The 13,063-nt window shown below is 42.0% G+C and overlaps 1 protein-coding gene across 3 annotated transcripts in view; it reads right to left on the reverse strand.

The window, feature by feature from the left end:
• shtn3 (shootin 3) overlaps positions 1 to 13,063 on the reverse strand; it is a 30,285-nt gene that overhangs the window by 6,125 nt on the left and 11,097 nt on the right. For all 3 annotated transcript variants that reach the window (XM_084041214.1, XM_084041213.1, XM_084041212.1), the window contains exons 4-11: positions 12,419 to 12,584; positions 11,928 to 12,025; positions 7,205 to 7,286; positions 6,075 to 6,169; positions 4,628 to 4,774; positions 2,866 to 3,019; positions 585 to 765; positions 149 to 219 (exon numbers count right to left, since the gene is read on the reverse strand). In XM_084041214.1, the coding sequence (XP_083897340.1) occupies positions 149 to 219; positions 585 to 765; positions 2,866 to 3,019; positions 4,628 to 4,774; positions 6,075 to 6,169; positions 7,205 to 7,286; positions 11,928 to 12,025; positions 12,419 to 12,584 (994 nt within the window). The remainder of the gene's footprint in view (positions 1 to 148; positions 220 to 584; positions 766 to 2,865; positions 3,020 to 4,627; positions 4,775 to 6,074; positions 6,170 to 7,204; positions 7,287 to 11,927; positions 12,026 to 12,418; positions 12,585 to 13,063) is intronic.

Here is a 13,063-nt window from a genome sequence, read left to right on the forward strand (position 1 = left end):
TTTAGGTCCCCACTGCCAGGACAGACCAGAGAGGAGATCTACTGATTTCAAGGTGGCCTAGTAGTGTTAGAGTGTGTTCTGTAAAATAAGGTCACACATTTGATCCTCATAACAAAATAATTATATATAAAACCAACGTGAAACCCACCAGGAGCCTGCTCTGTCTTCGGAGAACCCTTCGAACCTTTGGAAGACTTCCGCATGATGGCAATCAGTGAGCTATTCAATTGCAGGGTAAAGAGAAAATACATATTTATAGATGACTGATGATGATGATGATGATGATGATGATGATGATGATGATGATGATGATTTCCTTCAACCTATTGTGTATTGTATTATTCTCATTCAAACATTGATACAATGAAAAAAACATACTGATATGTTATAACAATTATTATATTGTTTTTGTTCAGTATCAGTAAAGGTCAAATATAATTTAAAACAAGAGAATTATGGACACTGCAAAAGATGTCAAGCAGGGAGTTAGCTAAGAGAGCGAGAGGTAATTAAAGCAAACTCACTACACTCATTCACATAAAAACAAATTGAGTCGCGCATCATGCATTCTTGGGCTCCCTTACCTGAGGGGGTTGCAGCGTGATGGGGGAGGGGGTGGGGGAGGGGGAGGAGGAGGAGGAGGGGGTGGAGGGGGCTGGGGGAGAGGGGCCGGGGGAGGGGCGGCAGCGGCCCCAGCTGGAGGGGGCGGGACGCAGGCCTCTGTCGCCATGGCGCCGCTGCTCTGGGCCTCCTCCAGCTCCCGGACTGCATATGGTAAAAGGAAGAGAGAATGGAACCGGGGTTACAGTCAATGTTGCCATGTCTGCTTATTATAAGCAACGTTGGGCTTCTTTTTCTGTAAGGTTGCTTGAAAATATTGGTCGTTTCTTTTGGGCTTGTTTCTAAAATGTAGTTGCTTATTTGGGCTTGCTTCCAAATGTTTTAGTTATTATTTAAACCAGTGGTTCTCAAATATTTCCATGTCATGGACCCCCAAATTAATATGTGCCGTAGGCTACTATTTTGTCCCTAATTTCCATGTGAAAATGTTTTATGCCAGGGATCCCCGTACCAGATTTGTGTTGTTAGAATGTTTAACATTTTTTACAAATATTCCACATTTCATTTCAAGATTTTTTTTTTAAATTGCAGATCTACAAGCTCACAACACGTGGCATTGTTACAGTTTAACAAGCAGTATGGTAAATCACTGGTTCTGAAACATCTTCATGTCAAGGACCCCACACATTTGCATTTAGCCACGGACCCCCATTTGACAAGATTTTGTGCCAGGGTCCCCCTTTAGCTTTGTGTCAATAAAATCTTTCAAGAGTAGTCCAAATGTTTCACAATTATTCAAGATTTATCTTCCAAAAAATAGCAGATCTATATGCTCAAAACGCGTTGCAAGATTGTAACGCGATTGAAACGCATACAATAGGATTAAAGTGGTTAAACTGATTTTGATACCAAATTTACAGATTTTGCTGGGGACTCCCTGGAACCCCCGCAAGGACCCCTGGGGGTCCCCAGGCCCCACTTTGAGAACCCTTGCTGTAAATGACGTAGGTCAGGGCAGCTCCAATTTAAAATAAGGTTGCTTTGTTAGATTGAAGGAGGAAGAGGTACAGCAACATTAGAGGGCAATTCATACCCAGGTAGAAGCAATTAGGTCTGTGATACACATAAAAAAGAAAAATGCTGAGCCACCATGAATTAATGCATATCTTAATTTTGTTTTGTTCTCACCAGATAACATCTATTTATTTATCTATTCACTCTATTCATTAGGAAGTGTCAATTCTAGTCAAATATGGTTGCAAAATGCATCTCGTCTTTGCTCTGAACCATGACAGCACCCTTCCAGATTGCTGCATTTTCTTCTTATGGAATTAACCGTTGTCAATAATTAGCTAAACCCAAAACACAAGGGGATGATTTCAAAATGACCCATTTGAAAGCAACAGACAGCTGTTATACAGCACACAGGGGAAAGATCTGCCTGTTTGCCAGATTGATAGTGGCAGCTGCTACAACCGTCTCTACTGACTATGAAGGAGCAATGGAATAATACAGTAAGTGTGAATGGTACAAGCCAGACAATTAGGTCACTGGAGAAACAGTTAAAAGCCTGATCTGGTGTACCCTGTACTGTACTGTTAACAAACTTGTTAATTTATAGACAAACTTGTTAAAAAAAGTATTCAATCAAACCATCTTCATAGGCTAATTTCTACACCTCAAGTGTGTGTGTGCGTGTGTGTGTGTGTGTGTGTGTGTGTGTGTGTGTGTGTGTGTGTGTGTGTGTGTGTGTGTGTGTGTGTGTGTGTGTGTGTGTGTGTGTGTGTGTGTGTGTGTGTGTGTGTGTGTGTGTGTGTGTGTGTGTGTGTGTGTGTGTGTGTGTGTGTGTGTGTGTGTGTAAATGGTGCATTTATATAGAACACGTATCTCCAAAGTGCTTTACAATGTGATTACATTCATCCTTTCACACACCCAGCCACACACCGACAGCGGAGGAAACTGGTTCAGCGTCTTGCTCAAGGACATTTTGACACAAATCTAGGAGGAGCTGGGCAAAAACAGCCGATCTACAAGTTCACAACGCGTTGTGATGCAACGTCTTGTAATGCAACACGTTGTGAGCATGTAGATGTGCTATTTTCGCTATTTCTAAGAAAAGTATTGGATAATAACGACGATTACAACTAAGGAAATCTTCTCTATGATTTTAGTTGTGTAAATACACAATACAGTTTGAGTTAGTTGGCACTTTTGCGTAAAGCCTTTCAGTTCTAGTTTTCATTATTTTGTTACTTTGAGTTCACTATAATAACCCTGGTGTGTGTAATTCCTGTGGCTCCCAACCTTTGTTCTCCAGCTCTGTGTTCCTCCTCTCCGCCTGCTCCAGATGTCCCTCACACTCCTTCTTCTCCACCTCCAGGAGGTCCAGTTGTCTCTGCAGAGCCTCCAGCTGCACCGTCACCGAGCTCTGCTCCAACTCCTTCTCCAGACTCTGCACCTGAAATACACATTTGATGCAGGGGTCATCAATATGTCCATACGCGGTCCATTTGGTTCCATTTGTACACTCTCAGAGTTACAGACCTGTAATGGTCATTTAGGGCTAGGTCTTTATGTGTTTGTCTATCCATTTGTATGTCCATGGCAGAAATAGAATTATGACAAAAATACCAGCATGGTGATGACCCCTGATTTAATGTAATTACTTCAGTTCTATCCACGTTCTCAAGAAACCCCTGCAAATATTTTAGCCATGCAAGTGGGTGAAACAGTGTAATTGTACATTCCGGTTTCATTCCTGTGCAGAATGGACAATACTGCATATTCCTTGATCCTTCATGCTGTCCAATTAACAACAACACACCATAAACACACAATAACTCACACATTCACACTTAGAGGGGCATACGTACATGTTTTAACACACAGGCACACACGTCACACAGGCTGGATTACTGCAATGCACTCCTCATCGGGATCCCTAGCAAGAGCCTCCAAAGGCTCCAGTACATTCAAAACAGCGCAGCTAGGATCCTGATGAGGGTGCGAAAATATGACCATATCTCACCCATCCTCCATTCACTTCACTGGCTCCCCATCGCCGCCAGGACCGAATACAAGATCTCCCTCCTCACACACCAGTGCATTTACGGTGGCCCCCCCCTACCTCAAAGAACTTCTCAAACCAAAACCGGCCACGCGCAGCCTCCGCTCTTCCAACACCAACCTTCTCCTTATCCCCGACACCAACCTCCGCACCATGGGCGACCGTGCGTTCTGTTACACAGCTCCTAGTTTGTGGAACGCTCTCCCTGATCACCTGAGAGCATCACAATCCACGGACGTTTTTAAAAACGGACTAAAAACCTACCTTTTTAACAAAGCTTTTAACTAAATTCTTTGGTTTTTGTTTTCCTTTTGTCTTCCCTGTTTTGCCTAGTTTTATTTTGACCCTTTTTAGTTTCGCCAAGCTGGGTCCCCTGTAACTGTTTTGTTGCCTATATGTTGTTTTTATGTCACGCTTTTAACCTGTAGCACTTTGAGATTTGCAAGAATGTAAAGTGCTTTATAAATAAAATGCATTATTATTATTATTATTACGTGTAAAGATAGATAAGATACAGAAGCCCTTGTTCAAGACTTAAGCACTTGAACCCTACCATCCCTATTCTGGTGGGACATTGACAGGAGAAAAGATTTGGTGTAGAGGGGAAAAAAGAGCAGACCATACAGAGCTGATGCCGGTCAACTACTGTATATGTATTAGGGTTTAAGTACTTCATGGGAAACATGGCTTTGCAGCACTTAGTGCAAGGAGACTGTGGTGATATTGGACTGCCTCTTCTTTAAAAATGTATATAAACTATAAACTCAAGACTATATTCTGGCCCTTAAACTGTATAACCATCTCAATTGACCATATTCACAGTCAAAGAGGAATCAAGTCACCAAGTATCACATAACAGCAAAATGGCAGCCGTGAATATGGTCCACAGCAAACACTCTCTCTCTCTGTGTGCATTGTACTACCATAATGTATTTATGGTAGTACAATATAGTATTTATATCTGCACGCAGTGAGGGGCCCCTCATGCGTCTCCCGCACCTTTTGCTGATGCTGCAGCCTCTCCTCCTCCAGCGTTTTGGTAATGTTTGCCACGTCCTCCAGGGCTTTGAGAAGCTGCACACTGGGATCAGAGTTCTGCATCAGGATCATACTCTGCCTGTTGGCCTCTTTCTGTTTTACCAGCATCTGCAGGAGAGGAGGAGAGGGGAGGGAGGGAGAGGTGGGGAGGGAGGGAGGAACAGAATGATGTGTGAAGGAGAAATGTAACAAGGGAGGAAGTGTTAGGGAGACGTGTTAAGGAGAGAGAGAGGCGGCTGCCTCGCATCCTCCGTGGAGATGTACCCGTCAAGCAGCACATCAATGCATTCTCTCATACAGAGTTTCTGTGGGTCGTGCTAACACAGTGTGTGTGTGTCACTAGAGTTTATCTTCATCCTTGAGGTCTGTTTGCTTTTGAGGTCAATAAACCCACCCGGCTTGAATTCAAGAGAATCGATAGTCAGGCACAAGGTTATTCATGCACACATTAATTACCAGCCGCAGAATGTGGGTCACTGTCTGTGCACTGTAGGCTAATTGCAGCATCACTTTAACAACATTGTCAGCATCAGCAACTCACTCATTCAACTGTACGACTTGGGGGTTTGAAGATCGCAGCATTCACCTGACATTCTGCGTCACGGAAGTACAATCAACAATCAGGTATGCTGTTTCTGTACCAGGTTCTCCCCTACTTTGTGTGCATGTATTTCAGTGCTTCATATACTGTACACACTGAGAACAGTGTATATTTGCCTGTCAGTGGTGTGACATTAATATGCTCCCCTGCAGAGCCACACGTATCCCTGCTGTTCTGGTGTCAGATCCTGACACAAACTCCCCCCGGTGCCTCCCCTGTGATCCTCTCACATTTCTTTCTTCCTCTCAGAGCTGTCTTTTAGTAGCCTGGCATTGCCAGACTGATGACTCACGCGTTCCTCCACGGCATACTGTGGAGGAACCCATATATACCATGTGAGTGAATCCATGTCATCAGTCTGGCAATGCAGGGCTAGTCTTTTACTACAAGTCCAAGTCAAATCTCAAGTAAATCGAGACAATTCCGAGTCAAATCACAAGTCCTTATTTTTGCAACTTGAGTCCAGCTTGAGCCTAAGGGCCCTATTTAGATTATCTATAAAGGCACAATGTGGTGCATGGTCTAATTGTGCTGCACTTTGCACCAATTTCTGATAGTTGAACCAGCTGAAATCTGATTTAAATTTTGCTTTGAAGTCTCAAATCAAGTTGAGGCTTGAAGTATCAAGTCCCTATACTAGTAAGTCAAGTCTCAAAGCAGAGGAGGCCAACTTAAGTCTGACTAGAGGTCTAAAAGTCTCAAGTCTACAGCTCTGGAAAAAGAAACTGTGTATAGTTGGGACAGAGGATCCTGGTAATATACATACTAGGTGTCCACAGAGTATACTTGATAGCGGGATGTTCCTACCTCATGTGCATAGGTCTCAGCCGTCACTCTCAGGCTCTGCTCTAAGTCCAGCTGATCCTTCATTCCGTCATATTCATGGGCGGCCAACATGGACACTAGAGAGAGCGAGACAGAGAGAGAACAAGAAAAACTCATGACAATGACAAAAAAAAGAATGATATATGAATAAATGATTTGACCTGCTAAAAACAAAATTGGAATAGAGACCCAACTCACACCGCTACACAATCACAACAAATGATAACGACAAACATAACGACAAACTATTAATGCCATGCCTCTCTCCTTGAAGCTTTAACACAATGTTAAGCCACTTTAGTCGAGCACAGGGTAAAACATAGAGGATGAGACTAAAACCATTGCGACATCCCACTTACTTACAGTGTTAAGACAATAAAAGCCTTAAATCAGCACTGACAGTGTGATTACTGAGATTACTGAGACAATGTAGGCTAATTCCCAGCAGGGGAGAGAGCAATCCATGGCTTTGCTCCATGACAGCATGTTGAGAGGCAAGGCGTGTGTGTGTGTGTGTGTGTGTGTGTGTGTGTGTGTGTGTGTGTGTGTGTGTGTGTGTGTGTGTGTGTGTGTGTGTGTGTGTGTGTGTGTGTGTGTGTGTGTGTGTGTGTGTGTGTGTGTGTGTGTGCGTGCGTGTTTGTTAAACCATTTTGAAAGTGAAAGTGTTGAAGACTGTCTGTGGGTTCTATAAATATTGAACCAATGAAAAGTAGGGCTGTAGCTTGTGAACATAATGACTACATTGGATCCATTGTAAAACAGGTTCTTTTTTCCATTTCCTGAAAAGTTATAGTTTCTGCCCAATATACAAAATATTCTACTGCACATTGAATCAGGGCCACAACTGTTTTAGTTTTTGTTCGTAACAATGTTGGTAGTCAATATGGAATGTGACATATCTCATAGAATATTTGGATTACTAATTAACAAGGGGAAATTAGACAACTACAAACCTAGTATCTCCCACAGTGCATGAAAATCAGAGCATTTTTAGTGCCAAGTTTCTGCATAATAATATGGGCCTATGTTAGTGTTGTTCAGCTATGACTCATCTCCGGAGTGTCAATCCAGTTGGAAAACCTCTGCCGTGTGTTCTCCTGTGTGAGACTCACCTCTGTTGAATCTCTTGATGGTCTTGTTCTGCTCTTCGATGGTTCGGTGAAGCTCCTTCATGTCTGCTTTCTCCTTCTCCGACTGGGAACGCAGAGAAAGAAAGAAGACAAAAATGTGATTGAGTCCAACAGAAAGTGCCTCATGTCATGGTTGTCTTTTTTTAAACAGCGCAAATGAGCATAATAGGCTCGTTTTTGTGTACGTTTAACGTGCCCATTTCTCAGTGCCCACTTCCTTTTAATGCCCACTCTGCTTTAGTGCCTAGTATACCTGTGCACACTGTTTTACAATTTAGGCATTTAGCAGAGTGCCCTATCTTAATAAGATCATTAGGTTGCCACTACCCCATGTTAACTTGATTTTTGGGGCGGTGTAGCCGCCCCCTATAAGTGAGTTTTGGACACCGGCCAATCCTGCACCGTGATTGGCCAATAGTCTACAACGCATTGTATACCCCCTAACCCTTCCATTGTTAATGCAAATCGATACTTTTGCAAAGTCAGCCAATCACATTACAGCTAGTGTCATCACCACTAACTGTAATGTGATTGGCTGACTTTGCAAATTCAGGACTGTGATTGGCTAGCGAAACACATGACACATGTGCAGCCCTATGAATAGCAGTATGGACTTTAAAAAAAGTCATGTATCCTTTTTTAAAGTGAGTCATGTTGTGATGACCACACACCGCCCACTTCACACTGGGTGTGATTTTTTTCTAAACATTTCTCTATACATACTTGGGGAATGCATGCCCCATCTGCTTATGCAACACCCATTGTAGAGCCCCCAGTGCAGTACCCATTACTATATCAACAAAATATGGAGATATGAGGATCCCTGCTGATGTCGTGTTGAAGATATACATGGGCATAAATGGGATACAAACAGACTCACAGACAGACAGGCAGACACAAACATTCTTGGTGCATTGCTCTGTAAAAGAATGGAGTTTTTATGTGCACGCTGCACATTACACTTGTATTGGTGCAGCGGCACATACGTGACGCAAGGCTTGGCCAATCAGGGAAACCGATGACTACAACCCCACACACACACACAATGACCAACAGACAGACAGATACAGACACTCGCAGATCTTTGGTTCTGGACAACCGCTGGTATGACCAATTTCCCACTATCCACAGATCATCCCTGGGTCATTGGCGACACATACACCAAGCTTGAAGTTGGACAGTGCCCGAGTTATGCCCGTGACAGACAGACAGACAGACAGACAGACAGACAGACAGACAGACAGACAGACAGACAGACAGACAGACAGACAGACAGACAGACAGACAGACAGACAGACAGACAGACAGACAGACAGACAGACACACACACACACACACACACACACACACACACACACACACACACACACACACACACACACACACACACACACACACACACAGACACACACAGGTTTCTGGAATTCATAGACAAATGTACATATACGTTATATCATTTAGCTAATGGTCTTATCCAGAGTGATGCACAATGGGATTTACAATTACAGGGAATCTCATTTTCCAAGGATGCTTCATAAGCTGCTGTGGGATCAAGCTTTTGACTGTTAAGAAAAAGGCTCTCTAACCACTAAGACAATCTGCAACACAAAGTGCTTTGCATTTAATTTGCTGGCATACCATTAGAGCAATTTACAGACAAAATAATTGAGCCCCAGCATATGTCTGTCCTGTATACGTCTGTACGTAAACAATCGAATCATGTGGACCTTGGGATCCACATGGGAATAGCGTACAGTAGCACCAATGTGGATCTTGGACTTCATGTGGCCAGCCTGTGACATCAGTCATCTATACGATACGATACGATACGATAATACTTTATTGTCAGTTCACACTGAAATTTGTCTTGCGACCCAGCAGCCATGTATGCAACAATAAACAGTTCACACATTTGACATGACACAAGAAAAACAAAACACAATACAAAATACATACATAAAGACATACAAAGACAAGAGCAATGTCCACCTCTCAGCCTACCCTTGGCCTATAAATCCTGATTGAGCCTCAGTGTCGTCTGATGGACAAAGGACCTCTTCAGTTTGACCTTATTGTATGTAGGAACACCGTATCTCCTTCCTGAAGGCAGCAACCTATATTCTCCATACAAAGCATGGCTAGTGTTTGAAGTGATATTCCTTGCCAACCTTATCATACTATCATTATACGTAGTTGTATAGAGCCTCTGAAGTGGCTGTCCAACAATCTTTGAACAAATGTTCAGTTGCTGCAGCAGTTGTGACTTTAAGGCTACAGACAGACATCCATACCAGGTGGTACTACAGTACTGAAGAACACTCATTATAACAGAAGTGAAAAACAAAAGAAGAATCTGTCTACTAGCACCAAAAGATCTCAAACGGCGAAGGAAATAGACTCTTTGCTTTGTCTTCTTACCCACTGATTCAATCTGTTCTTTCCATGACAGAAGGTGGTCAATTACTACTCCTAGGTATATATACGAACATACCTGGTTGATCTGTTCACTATGAATAGTTATGGGGGATCTGTGTATCTCTAGTGGGGCACCAAAAACAATCTCCTCTGTCTTTTTTGTGTTAATGATAAGAGCGTTGTTATCGCTCCACTCCACCACCTTATTTACTCTGTGTTGGTGCAGTCCAGGATCACTGGAACTATCCAAAAGGGAAATCAAAACTGTATCGTCAGAGTACTTTAGAATGTATTGGTCTGTTTTGTCAGTGCGACATTCAGACAGACATTCCTCAGTACGACAGCTGTCAGTATAAAGGGTGAAAAGTACAGCTGAGCTTACGCAACCCTGGGGAGCACCAACATTAGTAGTTAATGCTGCGGAGAGGGTTTTGTTCACTTTCACCCTCTGTACTCTGTTAGTAAGGAAGGAAGCATACCAGTGAATTAAGTATGGATTCAGTTGCAACTGCACCATCTTTGACACCAGAATATCAGACTGTATTGTATTGAAAGCTGAAGAGAAGTCTAAGAACAGCACCCTTGCATAATTCTTATTAGACTTATCTAGGTGTTTTGTAATGAAGTGGACCAGTGTGACAACCGCATCCTCTGTACCGCAACCTTTCTTATAAGCAAACTGACAGGGGTCAAATTTGTCTTTAGTTATACTTACAAGATGTTGCAACAGTATTCTTTCCAGTGATTTCATGATCACTGAAGTGAGAGCTATGGGTCTATAATCCTTATGTTCTTTTGGACATTGGATTTTGGATTTTGGGTAGTGGTTTTATGTGTGAGGTTTTCCAACACAGAGGAATTGTGTGTGTGTCTACAGAGGTTTGAAAAATTGGTTGCCACACAGGAGCCAACTCAGATGCAAAGTTTTTGAGGAGAAAAGCACTGCACTCGTCCGGCCCATTAGCTTTCCTTGTGTTAGTACACCGAAACACTTTTCTGACATCCTCTTCAGTGATGATAATTCTGTCTGAGGGGGCAGGTGTTACAGCCTTGAGTATTTCAGTGCACTTAGAGGAATCGCCTAATGATTCGAATCTGGCAAAGAAAGTATTTAGGTCATTAGAAAAGCCAAGTTCATTATCTGTCACAATAGGTTTGGTTGGGGATGACATTCCTGTCATGGATTTCATAGTATCCCACGCCTTTTTGTGATTTTTGGCTTTAAACGCATCCTCTAGATGCTGTCTATGTGTCAATTTTGCCTGCCTCATTTTTGTTTTGAGCTTTCTTTCCGTCAACTTGAGTGCACCGAAGTCTTTGTTTATGAAGGCTATTTTCCTTTCATTTATTACATCTTTTATGTCCTTGGTCACATATGATTTATTGTTCGGAAAGATTTTAATTTCCTTTGTAGGAACAACCAGCTGTACACAAAAATTAATATAATCATTTGTAACATTGGTTGTTTTGTCCAATGAACTTTCTCTAAATGTGCAAGACATATGATGCAAGACATCTATGACAGCTGGGGGACCCAGCCAACCGCCTCCCGGGTCCACGGAGATATTGAAAATATTGGAAGTGGTCCATGGGGCAAAAAAAGTTGGCCCTGCTCTATGACATATCTATGAAACTATGACAAAGAATTTGGGCAAGGTTTCAGTCCGATCAAAGCCCCTTTGACATCAATTAGAATTGAAGTTAAAAGTTTTAAAAAGTATAAAACATTACTGGAGGCACTTCTGTGGCCTACTGGCAGTGTGCACAAGAAATGCAGTGCTGTTTGCTCCAGTGGTTTGCGAGTTTAGCTGCAGACACAGACACACAGACGGCAAGGCCCACTTATAGACAGCTAGACACCTTCAGACTCAGAGCCACGCTTTAAAAATAGCATTTCTTAAGATGTTTTTGTTTCTTGTTGTCAGTACTATGACCCCAAGATTGAGGACATTCAAATGGTGTGGTTTCAGCAATATTCCGCAGCCATGTAAAACCTTTGAAACCATCAATTGTGATGCTGATAGACATTAACATTTATCGCCCTCAAATTAATAAAGGCCTATTACTGCTTGCATACAATTATTAATATGTTACAATTACAGTATTGTATGAACACTCATTCTGTGCAGTCAACTCTTTAGACTGGCTTTGCTACTGTAGTTCTGTTACCTAACTAAATCTATGTATAGAAACTAAATCTTTCCTATTACACACACACACATTGCCTTCAATGCCATACATCATGCCATACATCATCATATCATAAACACATTTTTTTCTGAATCCTCACCTGTGACATGAGCTCCTCTATCTGTCTCTGCTGGTTATGGATCTGGCAGACATACTGTTTCTTCTCCTCCAACAAGTTGCTGACAGTCTCACATAGCTCTGAACAAAGCACAGAGAAGATGTTGTTAAGTCTTTGGAAATCCCACCAGAGTAGGCTCTATCAGAAATCATACCTACTGATACCTGCAGTAAACTGTTTGGGATATTTTGTATTCATCACATACCCAGCGTGTATATTATTTGTCTATTTGTCACTATTTGTCATATGACGAAGTATATAGGGCTTAAGTTGTTAACCCTTTGCTACTGTGAATAATGTCCTACCTTTAACCTGCTGTTTATGTGAATACTATGTCCTACCTATAACCTGTTGTTTATGTGAATACTATGTCCTACCTTTAACGTGTTGTTTATGTGAATACTATGTCCTACCTTTAACCTGTTAGGTGAATACTGTCCTACCTTTAACCTGTTAGGTGAATACTGTCCTACCTTTAACCTGTTGTTGGTACTGTGTGAACGTATCAGGACTGTTGTTGTCCTGTGCTTCTCTGTCCTCCTCCTGGGAGATGCAATCGGAGATGCTTGGCAGCAGTTCGTCCAGACATGGCCGAGAAGACAGGCTCAGGTACTTCAACTTCCTGTTTTCAGAGTTGAGCTGGAGGGCAAAGGTCAGGGATTCGTCCACAATAACAATGAATGAAAAGTATTTAAAAACAAAATTGACAAATGCATCTGAATATTGCACAAAATGGCTGTGTAACAATAATTCAATACATCCCTCCATCGATGCCAAAATCCTGACCTCAATTTGTGGCCTCTAAATAATTTCACAAAATACATGACAGTCTTTTTACTCACATATTGTTTTACACTAGAAATAAAATATACAAATATCATAACTACAGTATGTCATTTTCCGGATTATAATGTTTGCAATTATTATAATTTAATATGATATAATATGTTTTTATTGTATGGAACAGGTCTGAGTCATTCTGAGTCACCCAGTCTGTTTTCTTTCTAATTCTATTCAGACAGCAGGGCCCTGGGCTAATCTAATATCATTGATTAGCAGGTGTGTGTGTGTGTGTGTGTGTGTGTGTGTGTGTGTGTGTGTGTGTGTGTGTGTGTGTG

This window comes from Gymnoscopelus microlampas (assembly GCF_963454915.1).
Source record: "Gymnoscopelus microlampas genome assembly, chromosome: 18".
Taxonomy (NCBI): Eukaryota; Metazoa; Chordata; class Actinopteri; order Myctophiformes; family Myctophidae; genus Gymnoscopelus; species Gymnoscopelus microlampas.